The following is a 25,808-nucleotide window of genomic DNA, read 5'->3' as shown; positions in this document are numbered from 1 at the left end:
ATGCTTTGGCAACACGTTTTTGACTAACATTCACATTGTGTTTTTGTCTTATGTAGCCTGTCATCATTTTTCGTTCTTACGTGGGTCCAACCTTGAAAATTTGAAAATCTATTTATCTCTTATATGTTTATCAAATTTAAATAAAACAAGATAAGAACATTTATATATACCTCGCTGATGCTGTCAATCTGTTTATCTCTTCTTGTGACTTCCGCGAAGTCATGTTATGTTTACTGCAAAATCTCTTCACTGATTTTTCGCTTAACCCTTTTACTCCAGCGTACATGGACTTATATTAAAATATCACTATCTCTTTGCGTGTTTTTTTATTATTTAAAAGTTGCGATAAATATTCCATTGATACTTTTTTCATTGTGTATCAAATAGTAGAGAAACGAGTAAAAAAAGACGAACTCGCGAATAAGGTTACGGACTGTTTTCTGTGCATTAGCGAATGAACTAACATGCGCAACACCCTCCTTTGTGGTGACTAGACAAAAAAATGTCGGAAAACTAAACAGGTGACCTGCGTAACGTGTGAAATTGAAAAAAATAAAACTCCCAAAATTGAAACATTAAATTGAAGAAATCCTTATTTCAAGATCTAAAATCCAAAATTAAAAAATTAAAATTTGAAAATAAAAATGAAAATCCAAAATTCAAATATGAAAAATTGAAAATCCAAAATTGAAAAAAATCCAAAATTCCAAAATTCCATTTCACCCGAATGGAAATTCAAAATTGGAAGCACTAAGGTGAGCTAATTGTTAAATAGATAAGGATATTGACATTTTCTGTGCCAAAACCAAGTTCTATCAACGAGAAATTAAATGACCCTTTGGGTACACGCATTAACAGCCCTACTGACCGCATTTACATGCAATGCAAAAGGATAAAAACATCAAAAAATGAGGTTCTGCGTTTGCTGTTTCTTCAGTCTATAAATTTTACAAGGTTGCATTAAATTAAAAAGAACCGCAAGTAAGTGATTTCGTGTTTAATAATAAAACTAATATCCATATATATATAATATATAGCTATTTACAAAAAACAATATCAACAGCTCTACCATTGAAATGGAGCGCTATAATAATTAAAAATACTTTAAAATTGAGCTATATACATATATGAAAACAGAAAACAAAAACATTTAAAATTTAAAATTTAGATTACACATTATAGAAATCATAAAAAATCAACATATGCAAAAATAAAGGAAATACTGGTTAGCACTGCACGTTCTTCACACGTCCTTTTAGACATTATTACGCCGGCCCCTTTTCGGTTATGTTCTTAAGCTTCCACAGTTAAATCTCTAGTGTTGGTCTTAGGTCCAGCCTCACCGAGGGCCAACACAGCAAGAGTCAATAGGGTACGATAAATACGAAGCGTCTCAGATATAAAAAACAAAATTATTCTTAAAAAGTCTGATTTTCCGTTTGTGCAGCGAGGGGTATTTCAGACACCGTTTTTTGCTCTGTACGAAAGAGGCAAGGCAGGTAGAAAATAGAGATTACTACTGATTGCTAAAAAAATATTTAAGTAAATTTTTACACAGCTGTAAACCATACTTTTGATAGCTTTCTTGAAAAAAGCTTCCTTGAAGACAGCTTCTGGCTTTTCCGACACGTTGAAAGCATGGATGCTTTTTAGTACAATCCTGCCTTCTTTTTCCAATTAGTTTGTTGCCAAACTGGTAATTTATAAAATGTCTCCTTGTGGAAACGAAATACCTCCTGCAAGAAATAAACAACGATACAAAAAGTATTTTACTTGTGACTTCATCTTCTTAACCTAAAACTAACTACATGTTAAACAACTCCATATTTCATTTCAGCCTGGGGTTGCTAAGGAGACATTAGATTTTAAGCCTGGAGTAGCTAGATTTATTAGATTTTAAGCCTGGTGTTGCTAAGGTGATATTAGATTTGAGCCTGGAGTTGCTAAGGACATATTAGATTTGAGCCTGGAGCTTTTAAGGAAATATTAGATTTTGAGCCTGGAGTTGCTAAGGAGATTATAGATTTTGAGCCTCGCAGTTGCTACGTAGTTGGAAACTTTTCAATTGGAAAATAACTCCGAAGAAAACAAAGATGAAGAGAATGAGGAAATAGTGGAGGATGATTAAGACCTCTAAAACTTACAGGATACCTATTACTGTTATTATTTAAGTAATGAGAACATATTGAGTGAGTTTTAAATCTGATGTTTTGTCTCGAGTCCCTCTGTTTCTTTGTAGTTGCTTAGTGCATCTTTGAGGCTGAGTCCTTAGCAACTCGGTTGGTTATAAAAATAACGTGCACTGTTTAAGATTTGCGAAACGGAAAGTATAGAAGACGTATACATACAAGAAAATCTTCCTCTGACAAATATTTTTCTAACTTCGTTGGATCAACACCTTGTGGTGGAGGTTTAGCTCTCAACTCTTCGATTGTATAGAAATCCCTGAACAAAATACATTACACAGTTAAAAAAGTGTAACGGTTAAGGATTAGTCCACATAAAAATGCAGCTGTACGACACTAAAATTATAACTAGTCGTAGAATTTCTTGCAAAATCCATGGGAATTCACCCGTCGGAGCTACCATATTTGACATGCAGACAGAAAGGCAGGCATTAAATATAGCTAGTAAGGGGGAAATTTTACGCAACAAAGGGGCACGGGTCATGTTGCACAAAAAATGCTGCAGATGTATTTTGTATCGTAGCAACAGTCATCATGTTATTTAACCATTATAGTTAATGGTTAGAACTGCCGGACACTTACTTGGTAAATATAGCTAATTCTTCAGTGATTTTGTACAGTTTATCTTCTTCGATTCCCTCCTGAAATTAAAGCTACTTTTTTAAAATATAAGGGCTAATAATTTTCGCAGGAATTATTTTGCAAGTCAAACAAAGTTTTTTTAGTGGGAATTAATATTTACAAAATGATCTGATGTAAACCACGAAAGCAGGGGGCATTTAAAACATATTATTTCTAAAAATGAGCTTTTTTTGCTATGGCTTTAGCATTTAGCAGTGACATAAATCAGGTATTTTTTGTGTCAAAAATATTTACGGGAATTTTATTTTCGCGAATTTAATATCTTGAAATATCCGCGAAATATCCTAAACTTCGCAAAATGGCATTATGTTTGCCTTGATCTGGCCATATCATATTCATCCATTCTTAATTACTCTCAAGGTAAAATTTATGTAAATGCATTCATTTTTTATAATACGCTATTACAGGATACTTAATAAATATAAACCAAAAAAGCGTTGTTACAAGCGAAAACTTAAAATTGCCTCTGAATCCCCTAGCTTTATTTAAAGATTTCCTATTTTAAATGATTCCAAAGGCCTTTTCATTTATTTTTATCATTATTGTTTCATAAAAATTACATATAAAAATTTCGGCGTGTATTAATGTAACCAACAACACCATTGACGTCATATCAAGTGTAAAATTTTATGGTGGAAAATTCAATCTCAAAATCAGAATTTCATCAAATACTCATAAAATACTTATGAAACTAAACTATCGACTTCGGAGGCAAACTTACGTCCAGCTGGAGGTCTGTTATATCATCTTGCACAACCCAGTAAGGGAACAGCTCAATGAACGATTCAGGTTCCAGGCCTGCATATACTGCGTAAAGGCTTTCCAAAGGACGACCAACCTCTACAAAAGGTAAAAATGAGAAAAATAAAAATAATGGAGAATATATGAAAATAATAGACGCGTACTTTCCGGCTATGTGTTGGGGCAAAAATATCCCAGTTTAGAAAAGCAGTCATTTCTTTGTCAATTCACAATTCTGATCAAAATAAGTCAGGACAAGAACATCTAATTTTGAAGTAGACTGCTTTTCAATAGTACGTATTTTAAATTTGTCCAAGGTAATTTTTTACTGTATAAAGCGGACTTGTTCAAGTTCAGAGGAGACGTAAAATTTTATTACCCGCTTATTAACGCAATGTTTAAGCTTTGTTTACAAAAATAGCACATTATAAGCCTCGTAAAACTAAATAAAAAATCTATTTCTTTGAGGTCCACTAAGAGTTAAAATATAAAAAAAAATTAATACATTGTCAAACATATGTATTAAAACGATTTAGCTAGCTTTGGTGAGAAAAAATACAACCATGTATAAAACAATAAGAATAGCTAGCAAGAAGTGTGTTTCGTAGGCTTTCTAGTGTATAATGACCAAAAAAAATTGTACTGCGCACAGGATGATGTGCTCTATTCTAGGAAGCTAGTACATAAGACAAGTCGTTTACCTTGTGCATATAAAACTGCACTTTCCATTGCCTTTCTTCGTTCTTCGTCATAGCGTCTCCTACGAGACATGATGGCGTCTGTTTCATCTTCATCCGGCCACCAACCAAACCACAAGTAGACATGAGTGACAGCGTCCAACAAAAAAATTGCTATGTAAAAAGAAGTTAAGAAGGAATTACTACAAGTTTGAGTAGTATGTCAATTCTTGAGACTGGAATGCAGGCATGCAACGATCGCGACCGCCATAGCAACTATTTCAAGAGTCCACTGGGAAAGTGCAATAACTTTTTTATTATTACTTTAAAAAATTTTGTCTCTCCACTCAATTTTCAATGCAAAATCGCTTTACTTTCCTATTTATCCTAAATTGATGTCAGCAAATGTTTTTTGTGTTAATCCGTTTTTTCCCTCAGTTGGTACCAATAAAGGCCGGCGCAAACCGGGCAACATGTTGCCCAACATTTTGACCAACACGCTGATCAATATGTTGCCCAGCATGTTGGTCAGCGGGTGTTTGTCCGGTTTGCTTTAGGTACCAACTTGTTACAGAAGAAAAAAAAAGCCAAAAAAGTAACCAATATTTATTACATTTTTAATAAATTTTGGCCAGCACCGTCTTCAAAAAATGGCTAAAACCACATGTTGCGCGGTTTTCTTTGGGCACCAACATTGTGACCAACATTTGAAACTTCGAACGCACAATTTGAATGTTTTAAGAATTCGAACGTCATGACCGAAAGAAAGACAAACAGCAAGTGACTGAACATGTACAAATGTTGGCCGTTTGTTGTTTAAAAAAAATATGGTAAAACAAACCGTACCAACATGTTGGTCCGATTTACTAGCTGAAATGTTGGGCAACATGTTGTTTTTTGGAGTACATGGAGTATTTTGAATTAAAAGTTATTCGAATTCATTAGTTCACGAAAACTTGTTAAATTATTGCTTATAAAAAAATCCAGAAAAACATAAATGCAAAAATTTAATTGTCACAAATTTTACGTTGTGTGGTCAATCATAAAATATTATCTCACATAAATCACAAATATTTTGCGTTGTTTTATTATACCTACAAATTATTCTTTTCTATATCTTACGTCTGATGTGCGTTATACACAATACGATATTATTGAAATGAACTTTTATTTCTTTTCCCTTGTTACTGGAAGTTAAATAACCCTCTTAATCATCTTTAGACCGATTACTGACGGACAGAGAAAATCAATTAAAGTAAAGGAATTACCAGGTTGCTCAACATTGTACATATCGTCTTGTAGTACAGGAAAGGGACAATTGAAACTGGGTGTCTTTGATGGACATAGAACTTCATGTGACAAGAAAGTGCCTGTTGTACTTTCAAGATGGAATAATCGAGGAGACAAATCGGAGACATCAGATGGATCTAAATATGGAAGTTCACACGTAACAATGCTGTTTGTAAATTTCAATAAAATGCACTCAAAAAGACAATAAATCAGCGGCACAACAGAACAGGTAAACCCGCCCACACGCACAGAAAGAAGTACAAACTAACCATCTAGCAGACTTCCGTAATCTTCTTCACCACCAAGTGCAATCCAAAATACTTGTGGTTCTTCTCCTTCTTCAACTTCGGTTAAAAATATTTCAGTTTTCTGTCCGATCGAAGCCTCTTCAGGATGGCTATAAAACGGAACGGAATAACTTAAGTATCACAGTTAATAATAGCTGAGTGCAACTCTTGCTATCGGTTATCTCTGAGAGCGAAAATTAACGTCAAAAAGAGCCGGCAAATATTTAAAGCCGACAAAAAAGGGCCGATAAAGCTATACCAGAAATAAAAGAAAAGAAGGAAGCCAATGGAATCGCTTAATTTTTATAAAATCATATTTAAAAAGGTCGAGAAAAATTTAAATAATTTAATAAGTTAAAAATCAACGGATTTCAAAAGATGGTAGCCGCTTACTCGCAGCTACCATCTTTTATTCACACATGGAAAGTTCTGTATTACAATACAGATCACTGAATGAGTTAGAATGGTTTTAAAATCGTTAAACGATTGTAAGCAAAAGAAACTTACTTTTGTATCAACATTTGCGCAGCGTGTTCCGCAGCCTTTCTTGTACCTTCGTTCGAGCGACAACCATGCCACAAAAACAATTCACCTTGACTACACAACAACAAAACGAAACTCGACCTCGACCTTAATGACTCGCACACTGCTGGAACTTGTAACAAGCAAGCCTCAGATTCACCTTCATTGCGCACGCTGTACAATCTGATAACTGATTGATCTGTGAACTGGTCACGTACACCTTGTGCTGGGCGTTTCCCCGCGTGAATCACCATACATCCATCAAACAAATTCAACAAAGCTGGTGGCTCCTTGCCTAACACTACACGAATCTAAATAAAATTCTTGCAAGTTGAAAAGAATTCCAGTTCACTCAAGGTTAGATATTTTATTGAACTTTTTCATGAATTTTGGCAAAATCGATTTAGCGGGTTTTATTAATTTTATTTTTAAGATAATTAAAAATGAAAGATTGCGGATAGGGTGATTGAAAAAATATATTTCTTTGAAAAAATGTGCAGGTTATCCAATGCAACTAAATGTTCTCCTCACCTGTGGTCCCTTCTCACTATCGAGTTCGAGCGTCATCACCGCAGTTGCTCCTTCTTCATTCACCGTGCAATCATTTCCCAGCCAGAAGAAATAGCAACATCTTTCCATGCCACCAGCTTTCATGATATCTGAGCAATTACGTAATGCACGCACTTTAACCACTCTGTACTGCCATCGAATTACATATCCTTCACCTACATAACGTGAAATGATACAATGTGAGAACACAACTTCATTCCATACAAAAGATGTGAAAAAAATGCAAGAATTTTTTTTTTTGATAGAGAAAGTGGTTCTCTAAATATCATGATATAAAAACAATTGCAAGATGCTATTATAGTTCTGGCAATCAATTTATGCAGAAATAATTACAAGGTGCCACTTCAAAGAATATGATTCTTCCATTTGATCTACGCAGAAATAATTACAAGGTGCCATTCCAAAGAATATGATTTTTGCATTTAATCTATGCAGAAATAATTAAAGGTGCCATTCCAAAGAATGTAATTTTTGCATTTAATCATTGCAGAAATAATTACAAGGTGCCACTCCAAAGAATATGATTTTTGCATTTAATTTATGCAGAAATAATTACAAGGTGCCATTCCAAAGAATATGATTTTTGGATTTAATTTATGCAGAAATAATTACAAGGTGCCATTCCTAGAATATGATTTTTTATTAACTTATGCAGAAATAATTACAAGGGACCATTTCAAAGAATACGATTTTTGCATTTAATTTATGCAGAAATACTTACAAGGTGCCATTGCAAAGAATATGATTTTTTGCAATTAATTTATGCAGAAATAATTACAAGGTGCTATTCCAAAGAATATGATTTTTGCATTTAATCTATGCAGAAATAATTACAAGGTGCCATTCCAAAGAATATAATTTTTGCATTTAATCATTGCAGAAATAATTACAAGGTGCCATTCTAAAGAATATGATTTTTGGATTTAATTTATGCAGAAATAATTACAAGGTGCCATTCCTAAGAATATGATTTTTTGCAATTAATTTATGCAGAAATAATTACAAGGGACCATTCCAAAGAATACGATTTTTGCATTTAATTTATGCAGAAATACTTACAAGGTGCCATTGCAAAGAATATGATTTTTTGCATTTAATTTATGCAGAAATAATTACAAGGTGTTATTCCATACGGTTACAATATTGATTGGCAATATCTTAACACGTTTTAGCGGCCCTTTAAAATAGCAGAATGGTAAGATTGTTTTTGTTTTGCCACAGATTTGTCACAATATTATAGTTGAAATTGAAATTGTTTCTAAGAGTACTTAATGTGAAGAAACCAAGCACCCTCCATATCATCTAAAGCAGTTTTAAATGATGTTAAGGGATGCTTTTAAGTTGCTTAAGGTTTACGCTGATTCCTGCAGCGTAAACCTAGTGCTTAAAAAAACATGAAAATAAATATACCTGAATGGAACTGTCCAAAACTTGCATCTGGCATTAGAATGCTGTTGTTATCACAAACGTGCCATGTTTTAACATCTAAAGTAATGATGTGATACCCATCCATACCCTTTGGTATGCCACGCCCACGGCCTACATCGACATTCTCGAGCACCATTTTAAAGAGTGGGGGTACAGTCACCATAGAAGAGACGTCAACTACTTCGATGTTAATATCCGTGGAAACGTTCTAAAGATAAGGTTTTGAGAGATAAATCAATCAAAATAAAAATTAAAGAAGAGAATTCCATAACCACAAGACAACCACCACTTTTTCTCAAAACCGACAGTTTTATGTATTTTAATTTGCGGCATTTAATTTCGCGGTATTTGGCATCACTGAGATATCTGATTAAAGGCATAAGCTTCCTCCTTCTAGGAAACAATATGCACAACTTTGACAGTTGTTATACCGGCTGGACAGACAGCTCTCTGTGGGTTGATGATGTGCCATGCGCACAAGAAATGATAACCAGTCACCAAAGATATGATATTTTATGACAAAATGGACAAGCCACAATTGACAGTAAATTTCATCAAGTCCTTACCTTTGCTTCTCCCCCTGCGCCTCCCTTCATTCGAATAATACGCGACTCGTCTGGCCAATCGCAAAACTTTTCTTTAAATATAACCCATTCGGAACCTTCATATAACTGTAGGAGCAACGAATGATTAGGTCTTGGGACCATTTCGCGTTTTTGATGCCGCCCCTGTTGAATACTGGCACGCCGGTGTGGCTTACTTCCACGTCGGTGATGAGCTGTTGTTGCAGTAATGGAGATCTTTCGCGACGAACCTAGATGGCTAGCATGCACTGCGTGTAAATGATTTGATTCGAGAATGAGTTTGTAGTATCCTTCTTTAAATTTCTCAGCAGCTAGCTCTTGAACAAGTTTTCTTTGTTGGGAACCAGTTTGACGACCAAGCCACACATAAACCTCCGTTATGAAGTCAAAGACAAAAGTCTAGAAGAAATGAATACGGTAAAAAAGGACAAGGTGCAATCAATCGGGTACTGACCAGTTTTAATGTTATACTTTAAAATACAAAGCTAGAGCTCAAAATTACAGACCAACTTGTGAATTTATACGAACAGATGGTTTTAGGTGAGCTTTTACATGTTTTTGTGTGCTATGGAAATTTGTTTTCTATTTGTTTACGTGTTTGTAGGAAAAATTTAATAATGGCTTTCCATATCAGTTATGGTTTTTGTATTAGTCAGGTAATTATAATTAATACAACTTATAACGACATGCTCTTTCAAAAAACGCTAAAAATGTAAACATCGACTAAATTTTCGAGAAATATTTTCTAGTTTTTGCTTTTGTTTATTTTTTAAGTTTCCTTCTTGTTTGCCAACAAGTAATTCTGGTGATATCATGAACAGGCTTTGGAGGTCAAACTTAGAAACAATTGAAATATATAAACCATGTATCGCCCTTTTTTGTAACATAAACAAAATATTTCAAATCAACAATCCTTACAGAGTCTGTTTGTAAAATTTCCTTGCTAGGCATCCTGTGGCATTGTGAATCCAGCGGAATGAGTTCTGGTGTTTCGTTAACTTCACATACAATGTATGTCATGTAGGCAGATATCATAGTTTTCTCAAAGTCTTCATCGTTAATTGCAGTGCCTGAAGTGTAAAGAAGAAGTGTTATGTGTTGATATCGACAATGATATTGCAGGACATTTAGTGGAAATTACTTTAGCTGGAAGATAAAATTTAGTTGGATTAACTGGTCTAATGCTGAGATTTGTGAAATCTAGATAACAAGCAATTCTTTAAAAGAATGAAAATGTATTCTTTTAAATAAGAAATAACATTAAAGAGAATAAAATACAAGTTGTAAAAGTGAACTCCTCTAAAATTTGAGGCTGAAATCAAATCTTTTTAATCAAAAAATATGTCTGCTGTTGTTTTAAAACAAACACCTTTTCGTGTATTGCAGCATGACATAAAATGCCTTTTGTAATGGTGAACCAGACTATTCTCCCGGTAAATTGTCAATACCTTTTTGAAGACTTTTCCACGTTTATTTTTATTTTAAGGCTCTTAAAAAAATTACTACAATCTGTAAAATCAATACCAACATACGTTTCAAATTCACAGTTGATGAAGCAGTTCCACCAAGGGCACGCAACACTCTACCGTCAATGGAGCTACCTTGATCAACATACGACACTTCAGATGCCTTACAACCAATCTCTTTCTTCTGATTAATCCGTGAAGCTACCTCAGCAGCCTACAAAAGAAGAACTAGATAACCCCTGAAAAATAACTCTTGATTATGTGTTTATAAGTCCTTTAGAGTTTACAGTTTTTAGGTAATATGTTAAACGCTTGTTCTCACTGAATGATAACTAGCAATAGCCAGCGATAATCTGATTCATAACTTTGTAGCAGTAACATCAGTGTTTGGCGGGATAGTGCAAAAACAACAAAACTATATTTACTATATATACGTTATTGGTTAAAAACGACAGCGACTGTGTTAAGCAAACTTTTTTATCAATCTTCCTGTATTTTTGCAAACGCATGCAAACTTGTTACTCATAAATTTAACTTATAAATATTAACTTTAAAGTTCAGCCAATTGTGGTTTTAAGCTGTTTAAGAATTATACAAATAAGGCAGTCAGGGGAGGGGGGATTTAAAAAACGAGGTTGTCGAAACATTCTTGCTCTCCCAAACTAGATTTTTTCTTGAGGGCTTATAAGTAACCAAGTTTTAAACCAATGTTTAACCCTATCCGGTCCGGGGTTTTTCGAACATACTATGACCGGGGGGGCGGATTCCGCCCCCCCCCCCCTCAATAACTTTTCATAGGATTGTTCAAATTGAATCAAACTTGGCACACTTATAGTACGTCATAAAAGGAACAAAATGGCGGCAATAAATTTTTGCTTGCGTCAGCACATTTTCTGTGACCTCATCAGAAGCCTAAAAATTGTTAAAAATGCCACTATCTGCTTAAAATATAATTACTTTTGTTCTAGAGCGAATTTTTACATTCTGTTTGAAGTTTCTGAAAGCTAAGTAAAATTGTATTGACATATCTTCCGGTTTTTACATGGATCGGATAAAAAATTGCCAAAAATTGCCCGAAAATCCGTTTTTTTTCGTTTTTCGGGTAAAATCCGACACAATCGGGAAATCGGATTAGTCACGTGTCAAAATTATTCAAAATGATTCTTCTTGATGAAACAAAGTTGTGTTGCAAGTTTTAAGCTCTAAGGATAATCCTAACAGGAGTTATTATATTTTCCCCATTATAAGGATTTCATAGAGATTTTAGGGGTAGTTTCAAGTAATGGCCAATATCAAAGCTTCTGAAAGGTATGGGACCTACAAATTTAACATGCAGGTGTCTAATAGATAAATGTTGAAACTCAGTAAGTATCATAGCCATATAAGAAAGCAATCAGGAGTTATTAAAAAAAACCGTCAGGGGGGGCGGAATCCGCCCTGACCGAATAGGGTTAAGATATTGTCTTCTGATAAGCTGACTAAAACGTAACCTATAGATCTGACATTGCAAAAACACAACAGAGTTACTGAAGGTTTATCTTGTGTGTCAGGTGGACTATAGGATATAGTTTCAGGTAGAAACAGGTAGAAAAAAGAAAAAGAAAGTAGAACAAGTTTTAAAGTCATAACGTTATGTGGTTGTGCTCTTAATTTTTAGTTAACTTTTTCAATATTTAAATATACTTCTTTATTGTTATTTTCTCACACTTAGAGTTTGGTAATTCCACTGCCATATCATTAATTTGACGGAATCTTTTGCTATTATTTATCAGTTAGCGACTTATAATTTGTAAGTTAGGAATATAGAGATACATACAGAGAGAGGAATAGGTTTTAATGAAACGATTTTCTTAAATCTAATTAAATCTCTAGAAAAAAAAGGACTCCTGGGAATTTTATACCTTAGCTCTCTCAATTACATTAGATTGGGCACCAGTCCAGCAAATTAGATCTTTTGGTGTGACAACAACAAAGCAATCATTTGAATTCAACGATTCAGGTTTGTATTCAACAACAGTTGTTTGACACTTCTTTCGTCCTAAAAAAGAATTGAATATTCTTTGTTGTAGTACCTAAAGAGAGTTAATTTTCGCAAAATTCGCGAGTTTTTTTGTCAATTTTGCGAAAATTAGTTTCTGTGAAAAATATTGGAAAACTCGCTATTCACGAAATTAGCGAAAGATTAATTTTGATTTTTTTTTTATTTCGAAAACGATTTACGCTAAATTTTTTTTCTTCGATTTACTTAGAACTACATAAATATATATGTGATTTCAGCAGTCTTTATTTTATGTCTGTGCTAAAAAAGCCCTTGAAACACGGTACAAGTGAGAATCAAAAATGTCATCAAACTCATTTTTTCGCAAAATTTTATTTTATGTGCAACAAATTTCTCGCGAAAATTGGTTCTCTCAAGAATTAGTTCTCGCAAAAACTAGTTCTTGCAAAAACTAGTTCTCGCAAAATTAGTTCTCGCGAAAACTAGTTCTCGCGAAAACTAGTTCTCGCGAAAACTATTTCTTGCAAAAATTAGTTCTCGCAAAAACTAGTTCTCGCAAAACTAATTCTCGCGAAAACTAGTTTTCGCGAAAACTAGTTCTCGCGAAAACTAGTTCTTGCAAAAATTAGTTCTCGCAAAATTAGTTCTCACGAAAACTAGTTCTCGCGAAAACTAGTTCTCGCGAAAACTATTTCTTGCAAAAATTAGTTCTCGCAAAAACTAGTTCTCGCAAAACTAATTCTCGCGAAAACTAGTTCTCGCAAAAACTAGTTCTCGCAAAATTAGTTCTTGCGCAAATTAAATTCCCTAAGGTCGGAATCTGTGGATACATTTCTAATTATTAATTTTAGTTTGTATATTTAGTTGTTCATTTTGTTCTACAAAATGAAATAACAACAAAATCAATATCTACATACATACAAAAGTAATACAAGTTTTAAAACTGGCAAATAAAACATACCTTTTACTTGTAAAAGAAGATTCTTCACTTCACTTGGATGGAAATTCTCTGCCAGTATATCAGACGCTTTTTTACCCACTTCCACTTTACGAAGTTTCGTTTTTGAAAAATCCACTGTGGCACGTAGTGCGCTGATTGCTTCTTCTGCGAGATCATTTCTTTGCACTACAAACATCATTTAAAGGGATATCAATACAGTATGCAACACCAAATTGGAATGATAATAAAAGTAATAATGCTAACAAGATTCGCTTTTGCATTATCGTAAAATTTCCCCCTAATAAAATATTTTTCTTAAAATAATATTGACTATTTTATTGTATATCCAGACTAACACAATCGCAACACAACTCATAACAAAAAACTTTGAAAAAGAAGAAAATCTAAACTTCTTTACAAATAGTAAAGCTATTTCGGACCCAAATGTTGTAAAACTGTTAAATAAAATCAACACTTAATTCTAGTATAGATCACCAAAAAAACAGGGAGGTGGGAAGAATGGGGAGAAATAGGAAACATGGATACTTCTGTGCCTGCTTTCATAAACTGCATTATTTGTTCATTCAATAACATGCCAGCCCAGAGCAACATCAAGCATCATGTGTTCATGATTCTCTGTTTGACATTCCTACTTGTATCCTAATATGCTGTTTCAATTAAATACTAACAGGGGTGGATTGTTTGGATGTTCACGGGTGATTGAAATGAATTAAATATTTTCTAAATGGGGAAGGGTGGGAAGTGAGAAAACTTCAAAGCTTGACAAGGAATTAATCAGCACTCTATAGAGTATTACTGTACTTACGTGAACCTTTATGTTCAGCAGCCTATAAAAAAATGAATAAAGTAACAAGCGTATGGAAATTTTAAATGCAGGATTAAAAAAGAATTCAAACGGGACTAAAATTAAAATAGAAATTTCTGATGTGTACAAATTTCTGCACCTTTGGTCTGTTAGATACTTCAGTTTCGTCAATAAGATCTTCCCTTTGCTGCAATGTTTTTACAGGGTTAACTGCACTTCGATGTTTACGTTGTGGTCTCAAGCTTCTTTTATTAGAGGCAATGTTAGACGAAAGTCTGAAAACAAAATTGCGCAGGAGATTAAAACATGCTTTCACGATTACAGTAAAAGGAAAACAAATTTACAATAATATGTAACAATCAAGCATGACTTACTGTTTTGTCTGGCTTGATATAAAATCCAAATCAGACAATGGTACTTGTGGGCCATTTGGAATAATTTCTTTCTCAGGAAGAACCTCCTTAGGAACTTCTTCTTTAGTCTCTTCTTGCCTAGTAACAGTATTTGTAGTCTCGTTTCCAACATCAAAATCAACTGGTGTACTGTCTTGATGCAAAGAGGGGTTGCATCCAAGCACATCAGCAAGATCAGATTCAGATATTCCTAAAAAAATAAGTCGACAGGTATATTACAACAACTTAACTTGCTTCTAAATTAAAATAAATAAAATGCACTTCACTTGATTATTAAAGATAAATTTTATAGTGATAATGATATCTTAAATACAAAGTTTTTCAGAAAATTTTACATGAAGATAATGAGAACTTAGGTGTTTTTAAATAACAAGAAATTGTCAAATAAAAGATGTTTAGTAGCTTAAAGGGTTGAAATTGTAAATAACTTACCATTATCTAAAATATCATCAATATCATCAAACAGGTCATCAAATAATTTTTGGCTAGTTGCTCTTTGATACTTCTTCTTTTCTCTTTTTTGTGGTTTGCCTACATTTATCTCACTTTCTTCCTTCTCCTTGGTTTCTACTTGTTGCTTTTCTTCTTGATTCTTCTTGAAAGTATTTTCTGGTGTGTCACTAATTTCATTTTTTAGTTGTTCCATGGTAATATCATCCAACCCACATATAGTGTGAGGTCTGTCCTTGCGACTTCTTGTTTTATTTCTACGTTTTATTTCTATCGGAGTTTTTTTATTTAAATGCTTTTGTTTTGTGTCCTCCATAGCTTGCAAAAATCTATTCTTCAGCTCTGATAAAGGTTTGATTTCTATTTCGTCCTCATCCTCATCATGATCCAATTGTAAATGCATTGTTGTCATACTTTTAGTACGTTGCAATGCCCGGGGTGGTGGAATAACAGCTGCGGTATCTGTCTTTGTATTTAAATTTTCATCTGATTTATGCAAATTCTCAAGTGATTGATACCTGCTGGGTGGACGGCTCTCGACTATAAAACTTTTACGTTTGTCATTAGTTGAAGTTAATGCAGCAGTGATTTGTGCTAAAGTATCTTTATCTATTGTATTTTTAGTCCCGTTTTCACCATGTTGAGCTTCCATAGCTTGTTTTGCTAATTCCAAATCCCTTGGTGCAATACCTTCAGTAATCGTCTTGTAACGTTTTGTAGATTTTGTTCTCCTAATCTTTTGCCTCTCTTTTCCAGATACTTTTTCTGGTACCTTTTTATCATCTGTGAGACCTTCTAGTAATTTCTTTTTAACTTCTGCAAAGCTTAGATTCTCATTAACAACACCTGATTTTTTCTCTTCACCAACATCAATATCCTCTTTTTGATTAAATATCAAATCAGGATCAATACCAGCAGTTAATGTCCTTGGACGGTCAGCACGTCGTTGGTTACGCTTGTTATTTCGTCTCATGACAATACCATCATCTCGAGACTGCATAGACGAACCTTCCTGATCCATGTGTGGTACATTCATAATAAACTCTGTATTTGCTCTTCGTGCTTTGTGTTTCTTCCTAACTTTGGGAGCTTGTGCTGTGTTGGGCGCAATAGCTTGGTTATTATTTTCATTCTCAGGTTTTTCAACAACTCCGTTTGCTTTTGAAAAATCAATTTCAACATCCCCAAAACCGACCGGAAGAGATTTGTGCCTTTCTAAGGCTTCTTTTCGAGCTGCTTTGCGATTTCTTATTCTTTCCTTATTTCGACTACGATTTTTTGATCCGATATCACTATCGTATAACGAATCAGTGCTTCCCATATCATTAACACCTGGTACATTTAAAGATGACAAAGGAGTATTTTTTAGAGTTTTTTCAGCGGCAAAAAGCTCAGAAGGAAGCCCATTGTCTGCGTTATTATTTGTAGTAGAATGGCATTTTAATTTAGAGTCTCCATCTACATATTTTTTTTCATGACCATTTAGTTTTTCTACATCAGCAGGATTATTAACATTTAACTTATCTTCAGGTGACAAAAAATCTGGAATTTCATGTTCAAGGCCTTTCTTACTTTCGACTTCAATATGAGTAAAATCTTCTGATTTTACAAGTTCTTCCTCGTTTTTGCTCATATTATTACTAATTTTAATATTTAAAGGTTTACTTTTGGGTTCTTCATTTAAACTTTGAGTCCTTACAGAATTTCCCCTATCTGATTTTCCCCAAGAATTGGTTAAGTCACTTTGAGTTCTTCTTGCTGTGACCCGTATTATTGTTTTTTTCTTTGTGTTTTCATCAGGCTGTTTTGCCTTTATTTGGACAGTACTAGAAGTTTTGATAACAGATGGAGCTTTAACAATTTTCTCTGTTTTTCGGATTGCAACTTCACCTTCACTTTTAGCTTTACTAGTCTCATTTTCAGTAGATGTTTCTTCAATCACTTGAATGGCACTGCTAGAAGATTCTCCATGAGGACTATGCGACTTTTTGTGAAATAATTTTAATAATCCCGATCCTCTACGGTCTTTGTTATGGGATGGTGATAAGGGTGTTTCACCCAAAGAATCACCCTGGTCAACACTTTTTGATTTATTAAGCTTTGGCGATGTAGGTGGTGAGTCTTTGTTTTTGTTTTTGTCTTTTTTGAAACTGAAATATGATGACAGGGACTGCTTGCGATGTCTTTCTAACTTTGGGCTTTGTGGTGAAATTGGCTCTTGGCTTTTTTTCTTATGAAGAGAAAAAATTGAAAAACCACCATGTTTTCCACCAGGCTGGATACTGGAGTCACCTCTGTCGTCTTCACCATTGCAATTTCTACCTATATCATCAGCAACATGATCTTCTTGAAAATTTCGAGCTAAGTAAAACAAACAAAATGAAATTACAAGCAAGGCAATGTAAAACACACAGACTTAAACTAACATACACAATAATGTATATGGTTGATTAAGGTACACCTCTAGTACCTTATATGTAGTATTTAGTATTACACAGTTACTACATGCAAAATAAATAAAATTGATATTTTTTTTCTTAACAACAAATTTTTTTGAGTTTAGCCTATCCACAACAATCATCTTATTTTCCACATGCTTGAAATAAAATGTACAAAACAAATACTGTAATTCATTCTTGCAGCTTGAAATATAACATTAGCAAAGTTTAATAAGATTTTTATTGATATACTGATTGATTGATTGATTGATTGATTGATTGATTGATTGATTAAGAAATCATAAAGTAAATCATGCATTTGTACTGATCAAATACATTAAGTACAGCTGGTATAGTTTATGCGTGTACTTAGAGCACAAACACAAAATTTCATAAAACATTAAAACATGACATCAACAGAATCATGAATCGCTTAAGCATGATAATACCTGGCTGTTCAGTAGGTGATTTCCTTTTATCTTCACTTTCTACAAAAACAGAATTACACGAATGGCAATAATATATATTTCTTTCATTAAAAAATAAATGAAGGACACCAATCTTATTATGAAAGCATTCACATATGGCTACCACAGACATTTTTTAATAAAACTACCATAACATTAAAATTGATACTATTTTTTCGTAAGGTGTATTTGAAATTGAATTCAAGTATAGTAAAATAATTTAGAGAGACTATTTTTTCTCTCTTTTATTCCACAGAAATGTATTAACAGATTGACAGAATGGATATCTATCATATTGAAACATTAGAACAGTGACAAGACATAAGAAAAATAACATGAACCAATGTTTTACAAAGAAAGAACAGTACAAAGTACAAGAACAATGATAAACTCCACCAGGTAAAGCTCTTAGATTTAAAAGTTGCGTCTCATGCCCACACAAACGAGCAAGTGATTAATTTTACAAAACAAAGCTAAAGACTTTTATAACTGATCATTCATTTTGCAAACACTTTCTAGACTGTCAAGCCAATCACACAATTTCCAGATCCTTCAGACTTTTCAGGACTTTACTTCAATTCCAGACACTATCAGTAGATGTGGAAACTCTGTAATATCTGTCAATCAAAATATTTCATTTAGGTAAATTGATGGTGCATTCTTGCACACTTTTTTGAAACAATAACAATAGAACAAGCTATTTACATACTAAACAAGGAACCGTTAAAATTTACGTGCTTTAGCTATATGTAGTTACTAAATTTCCTTCATTTAAATGAGAAATTTGTCTCAAACCCGTTACATAAACACCAATTTTTAGTCAACTCACGACATTCTTTTCTCATAAATGCTTAAAAAAATTGTTAATATAACGATTATCAGTGTTTGATTCATTAAATTACTGACATATGAATTACTGACTGACTGACTGACTGACATCATGATTTATAAAAAACTGGAAATTCTTACACTTTGTAATCCATCAAGTCAGTACCCACCTTAACTCAAACATAGGTGGTTTGTATATTTTCTCAAATTCTGGCCTACAAAATTTTCCAACTTCGTTTAATCAAATAATAAACCAGTTACTTTACACACATTCCACAAAACATTCAAGTTATATACATATATAAAAAAGGAAATAAACTGTTTATGTATATTTGAGAAAAAATAAATTTCAGATGGTTTAAAATAATTGACTACCACGATTTGTATGATTTATTTTTTTACAAAACATGTTTATCTCCATATGACCAGGTAACATTAGAAAAAGTCGTGAAAACCCAATAAATTTAATGCATTAAAAAATATAATACACTAAACACATCAATATGCGCATAAACACTGAATATATTTTTTATTATAGCAATTATGCCCCATTCCCTAACTAAATAAGGTTCAATATGCACATAAACAGGAGAACAATCAACAGTGCCCAAGATTAGTTACACATATTAGCCTGTCCTAAAAGCAAAGAATGTTGAACTTAAGCTCACACCTAGATAGAACATTTTTTCTCTTCTGTAAATAGTAAAAGTCACAGTGCGTGATGAATCAAAGTTAAATTTGGCTAAGAACAATGGAAAAAAGCAGTCATTTATTGTAAGCATGACCTACAAAGTTAATTAGAAAGAATTATGGGGACCATTATTGTGTATGATGAGTTTGTGGTGAAAATTCTAGTGCACGAACATGTGCAATATTTTCATAAAGATGTTATATATGTACCGAGAAACACTATGCGCACAAAATTCCTAACTTACAAAGCCTGAGTAGAAACAAGTGTGTGCTATAAACAATGAATTAAATTCAAAATTCAAATAAGAAAGATTGGTGAAGAAATTAACAGACTGAATCCTTTATTAATGAGAAAATGAAAAATGATAGAAAAAAGCAAAAATGTGATGTTTTGAGTTTAAAATCAACAAACATGCTAAAAAAGCTGAGTGCAAAAATCTTGACTGGTGGAGCCCTGACTAGAACATTAATATTATTAATGTATTTCATTGCTAAACTATAAATACATGTTCTTATAAGCTTTAAGCATCATTATATTTGATTACCACAAAACACTTATACTATCTTGGTCATCTTACAAAAACATAAAGGGTCGGTATCTTTTGTTGCAAACAATAAAAATGTGATTGTGTAAAGCATTACATATCAATGTATTTGTTGCGAAAGTGTCAAATGAATATTGCTGTATTGCAACAAAGCCTTGTTTATGTCATATCAGCCCTGATGTTGCTACCTTTTCTTCACGCATTTAATAACAGCAAATGTTCAGGGACAGCAATGCCAGGGCAATCCCCCAGCGTACTTTTAGCTAAAATTTAAAAACGTCAATAGTCTTTTTAATGACATTTGCTGCGCTCTTTCTCTAAATTAAAAACACCAAAATACAGCAATTCAGGACCATTTAAGAAGATCCAGAGTCTTTTTTCTTAACAATTTTTTCTTAACTAAGGTGGGAACCATTTCGTGGCCCCTCTATTTTTAAAAATCATGTCACTGGCAACATGATATTTGTTGAAAATTTAATACATAGCACTAACCAGCCAACTAACCAAATTTTACAAATAGTCCTAAGCTAATATATTTTTGATAGTATATTTTCTAATTTAACCTTATACTCATTTAAATTTTATAAACACATATTTATTTAAAATTTTCAATATTAACTTTATTTGCCAAGTCCCCCAAAAATTGTATTTTAGAAAGGAATAAGACATATCTAGTTAAATACGAAAATAATGGTAAAAAGATCCTAATATAAGTATAAGTTGAATGAACCATCCATCATAACAAACAGTTTATTTGCTTAACATGCTGCTTTTATTTAATGTCAAAATGTAATTCTTATTTTACATAACCACAGGTAAATATTTTTACATGGATATATTTGGCATAAGATATTTTTATACACTGACGTTTTTTTAAAAAAAATAACCAATTTTAAAGGACTCAGTTATTTTGTATCTTGAAGTGAATCAAAAAAACACATTTTATATATATACAAAAAGAAAACAGTTACTTTCCAAAAAATTTGAAATTTAATTATTTTTTAATGAATGTTTTTATGGAAAAAATTATTTATTTATTCCAATCAAGGAAAAATGTGAAAAGTGGTATCTGCCAGTTCCATTTGACAACAAACAAGTTTTTCCTATTTTTTTTTATTTATTTATATATTTAAATAAAAAATCCATTTAATATGAAGCTTTGAGAACTGAATTTGAATCATATTGATTAATACAGGCCTTCCCTCTTTAGCTCTTTACCATATTTTTAACAACCAATTTAAAATAAAGTTTTTATATCATAAAATCCATTGCATTTTTTTAACTACAATCATGTTCATAAATTATTGGAAAAATGGCTTTTGAGGGTTTTTTCAGAGTTTGCCCCCTTTCCCCCTCAATCAGTGTTGATTTTGTGTTGATTTGTGCCCCAAAATACTGCCAGTGACTCTGGAAAAGACCTCCAACCAACACTGAAGAGAGGGGGAGGGAGGGGGAGATTGGTTTTTCCAAAACTATTATGAACATGATTGTAGATACTTAACATATATATAGAGAGAGTTTCTTGATAAATAAAAAAACTGCTTTGCTCTATTTTTACATCTTTGTGCTTCTTACAAAATGTATATATATATATATATATATATATATATATCAAATTAATTTAAAGCCTTAACATTTTAGACCACATGAGCTGTCCTTTAAAAATACATTAAAAAAATTGTGGAGATTGCTTCAACACCAAAACTTGACTAAAATCAATAATGCAAAACATATAAAATTGCTACAGTTTCAAAAATTAATAAAACTTTGACCTGCTGTATGGAAGAATTAAAATCTATACATGCTATATCATGCTATATCCATTTAAGCCATGGCCCCTCCTGGAAATAATAGACAGGGTGTATCCCTCGATATTTGTGTGGCTAGCTATGTAAAATATGCACATCTATCTATTAATCCGTTAAATAAGATTTAATAAGAAGTCATTGCAATATGCTATAGCCATGTAATTTTAGGACCAATAACAGCAAATGGTACTTAGACAGCCATTGCCCACGTCAGGTAGAATTACTATTAGACAGATGTCTTACCCACTCTGCCCAATTTATAAGTTTTTTCACATATCATCACTTAAAGCTTTATTGACATACATTTTAACGAATTTAAATTTCGTATCTAAGACAAAAACAGAACCAAATATAACAGTGTTGTTGCCGGATCTAATGAATGAAACTTACCATTTTTCTTCTTTTCCCTGAAATGTGCAGAAGATTTCAATTCACTAGCACCAGATATTTTTGAGACATGAACCCTTCTTATAGAGCCAAAAACTGAAGGGCTAGTATGTTTAGTTACTGTCTGAGATTCACTATTATCCGATATCAAAGGTCTGTCTCTTTCAGAACTTCGAGAAGGTGCATTTCTTATAAAAGGTGTTTTGCCATCCAAGCTATTTTCAGACAGCCTTGATTTGTCATTACGTTTGAATCTACTTCCACTTGTTCTTACAGATGCACTTCTTTTAAAAAAATTATCCATTTCACTATAGTCAAAATTATTCTCCTGAAATTCACTTTCTGAAATATTTGATTCTTTTTGAGATATTTGTCCTTTGCAAGTCAGTTCTTTTTTTAAGTGATAACTTGTTGACTCTGGAGAGGATGATCGACTTCTTACTAAAATTGAGTCCAAATCCTCATAACCTGAGTTAACTAAACTCGATGATTTAGCAGGTGTTTGGCAATTGTAGTTTAATTGTCTATCTTTATATGACTTTATAAATGAGTCAATTTCTACTGGATCATATCTTCCTTGATTAGTAGTAACTGATCGTGGTCGAGTTCTCAGTCTTTCTCTGTCTGTGTTATCTTTTGACGGATTACTTTTCTCATTGTTAATTTCTTGTAGTCTTTTTCTTAAATAAGCAGATTTAGGATGATAATTTCCATATGAAGTTGATACTGTATCTTTTAAACTTTTTTCAGACCTAAAACTGGTTGAATTTTTATCATACGACGTCCAAGAGCTTTTTCTTGTTACATCAATGTCTTTGTGTATTCTTCCATTCACGCTAATGTCACTTAAATCGTAGGAATTGCTTCTATTTGCTAAATTTTTTTCTTTAGATATAAGTTCTCGATAATTATCTAAGCTGTTTTTATTATGCTTTGTTGATCCTTCGACTAAGTTTGGTGACGTATTATTTAAATTTCTTTCATCGTAATAACAACCAGGCGTTGCAGAGAATCTTCTTTGAACGTGGTTGCTCATAGCTATGTTATAATAGTCACCAATTATAACATCATTTGTTTTGATATCGGTAACACTATTTGAATTGTACGCTGATTTTTGATCGTGTTTTGACTCTTCCTCGTAGTTTTGTTGATAAATTTTCATGGAAGGTTCTGATTTGCTTCGAGCAAGTGCGATATTTTTGTTCTCGTTTGTTATTGAAATTGTTGTATTTTCACGGGGAGAGTGTTGAGGCGATTTTTTTCGTGACACGAACCCGCTTATTTGATCGTCGACGTCGGTATAAGATTTCGCAGCTGTTGGTTTATTTAACAGCGATTCAGAATCAATATCGATATCACATTTCTTTATTAAAAGCTGTCGATGCTTTCTAAAATGTTCCTTTTCATCCGTGTAACTATCTTTCCGTGTTGAGTTTATATCTTTGCCTCTTTGATTCAAGCCAGTAGCACTAATTTTACGATTTTTATTATCTTTAGGGATAATTTCAATGGGCTTTTCCCCCGATGGATTGAAATGCTTATCTGACTTTAGCGGCTTTTGCAAAAAGTCGATATGCACGTATTCGTTTTTAAATAGATCCGACTTTGATCTTTTTATGCGTGATTTTCTCTCTTTATTCTGACCAACACTTGCGGTTTTCTGATCTTGTTTGTATAACGTAAGCGAATGTTTCCTCTCAGGCAAATTTTGCGTCGAGAATGACAAGCTTAAATTTTCTCTTTTAATTTTTTCATTCGCATTATCGATATTAAAATCGTCTAGACTTTTTATTCGGATTAAATTTTTACTTTCGTTTGAAATTGATTTCCCGATAAAATTACCGTCGTAATTTTTAAAATTCGTGCCTAACGAACTGTCGTCACGCTTCAGTACTTTCTTTTGCCTGTTCTCCTCCACGGATGATTTTTTGCCTTTCTGTTTGTTTAAAAGTTCAGAACATCCGTTAATTGTATTCTTTTGACTAATTTTGCTGTTATTATTTTTAGCATTTGGTGAGATAGTTTCCGTGATTCTATTTTCAACTCGTCCTGTCACAGTTTCGTTTGTTTTAATGACGTTTTCATTAGCCAAGCTACAATTTAGTGCATCATTCTCCTTCGCAGCGGTTAAATTTACAAAACTTGAATCTCTTCTGTTTAAGCTAGAAATGTCGGAAGATGTCGAAAGAGGACGGGGTTTAAAATACTTCCCCCAAGGAGTGTTACTAAGGCCTTGATTTAAAAGATTTGATGTTGATTCACTTCGTGAAATATTTTCCGAAGATGCTCCGAGGTCACTGTTTCTTTTCGCTATGTTTACCTTGCTTCTCGAAGCCCAACGCTGTAAAACAGGCTTTGCATTAGCGCTGATACTGTTTAATTCGTTTTTACCGGTATAGAAAAAGTCCGACGCAAATGTACATGATCGACGCTTAGATGAATTATTTAATGAACCGTCGGAGGTGCTGTTGTTATTGTTGTCGCTGATATTGTTGTTGTTGTTGTTGTTGTCGTTGTTGTCTTTTTGTTCTTTTGGAGTCCTCTTTGCATTGACAGCGGTGAACCACTTGTTTCGAGATGTTGAAAGCGTGTTGGCGTCACTGTCTGGTTTAAAATCCTGCAAATCTTTGAACTCTTTTACATAAAACTCTTTGAATTTTGGTTCATTGCATTCCAAAAATGACATCTACGAAAGAACAACAATTTGATGAGAAAATGAAATGAAATTGGGCAGCGGAAACTAAAATACGGTTAACTTAGTCGTAATTTTTTGAAGCTAGAAAACAACTTGATATTTTTATTTTTTACATACTTCGGCTTCTTTTAATACCCTGGAAATGAGATTGATGACGACTGGAACACCGAAGTATAAATTCAACTTGATAAATGTTACTTTGTGCGTTGTAAACAAATGGCGTGCCAGTGAGCAGGATTGTAGGCAGGCTGTAACAGCTAACCATTAACACTCCACAACTTTTTCATAAGAAACCAAGCGAAGTATTACTCAGAAATATATTTTTTTATTTATCTTTGAAAAGAAATATTTCGAAAAATCAATTTGCCTGACGAAAATTCACGCAAGTATTAAAATATTGTTTTGTACTTGTGCTTGAATTTCCTCACTGATATCGTATACATACGAAATTAGCAAGGAACACCTCGTTCCCTTATAGTCTCTTATACAAAAATTATGGATTTTCCTAGTTTCATAAGGTTCTTAAACTTTGAGTAGTCTAGTACTGCTTATAAATCTGTTTGTTATGAAAAATCATGTATGCATTATTTGCCACGCTATTGGCGCACACAAACAGCCTATCCGGATCGCGTGTATATTCAGATTTTAGATTTATTTAACAGCTCATTCATATCGAACTTATACCTATAGCTGCAGCTAATATATTTATCTACTCACGCGATGCCAACTTTTGTTTCTAACACGTTTGTAAATAATTCTGCCGAAAACTTTCCATGGATTTTCAAAAATCTTTTGCTCCTTTCAACAAACTTTGTACGTGGCTCGAGGATCGTTTGGTATCCATTGGTATACACGAATCAAAGGTTATTGAAAAGAAAAATTGCTTTGTTGACTTGAGATTTCTTAATTATAAGAGTGCGATAAGAAAA

General features: G+C 33.0%; 1 protein-coding gene across 1 annotated transcript in view; it reads right to left on the bottom strand.

The window, feature by feature from the left end:
- Positions 1-909: 909 nt before the first annotated feature.
- Positions 910-25,808, bottom strand: part of LOC130642005 (uncharacterized) — a 32,802-nt gene continuing 7,903 nt past the window's right edge. The window contains exons 4-24 of the mRNA XM_057449071.1: positions 22,188-24,870; positions 17,909-17,947; positions 15,004-17,382; positions 14,533-14,761; positions 14,298-14,433; positions 14,159-14,180; positions 13,354-13,518; positions 12,295-12,431; positions 10,460-10,607; positions 9,846-9,997; positions 8,910-9,326; positions 8,326-8,551; positions 6,877-7,070; positions 6,331-6,656; positions 5,806-5,933; positions 5,515-5,673; positions 4,271-4,420; positions 3,550-3,668; positions 2,769-2,827; positions 2,349-2,445; positions 910-1,736 (exon numbers count right to left, since the gene is read on the bottom strand). Of these exons, the coding sequence (XP_057305054.1) occupies positions 1,650-1,736; positions 2,349-2,445; positions 2,769-2,827; positions 3,550-3,668; positions 4,271-4,420; positions 5,515-5,673; positions 5,806-5,933; positions 6,331-6,656; positions 6,877-7,070; positions 8,326-8,551; positions 8,910-9,326; positions 9,846-9,997; positions 10,460-10,607; positions 12,295-12,431; positions 13,354-13,518; positions 14,159-14,180; positions 14,298-14,433; positions 14,533-14,761; positions 15,004-17,382; positions 17,909-17,947; positions 22,188-24,870 (8,052 nt within the window). The 3' untranslated portion in view covers positions 910-1,649. The remainder of the gene's footprint in view (positions 1,737-2,348; positions 2,446-2,768; positions 2,828-3,549; positions 3,669-4,270; positions 4,421-5,514; positions 5,674-5,805; positions 5,934-6,330; positions 6,657-6,876; positions 7,071-8,325; positions 8,552-8,909; positions 9,327-9,845; positions 9,998-10,459; positions 10,608-12,294; positions 12,432-13,353; positions 13,519-14,158; positions 14,181-14,297; positions 14,434-14,532; positions 14,762-15,003; positions 17,383-17,908; positions 17,948-22,187; positions 24,871-25,808) is intronic.

This window comes from Hydractinia symbiolongicarpus, chromosome 4 (assembly GCF_029227915.1).
Source record: "Hydractinia symbiolongicarpus strain clone_291-10 chromosome 4, HSymV2.1, whole genome shotgun sequence".
NCBI classification, from domain to species: Eukaryota; Metazoa; Cnidaria; class Hydrozoa; order Anthoathecata; family Hydractiniidae; genus Hydractinia; species Hydractinia symbiolongicarpus.
The sequence above is the reverse complement of the archived record's forward strand: the minus strand, read 5'-3'. Positions and strand labels throughout refer to the sequence as shown.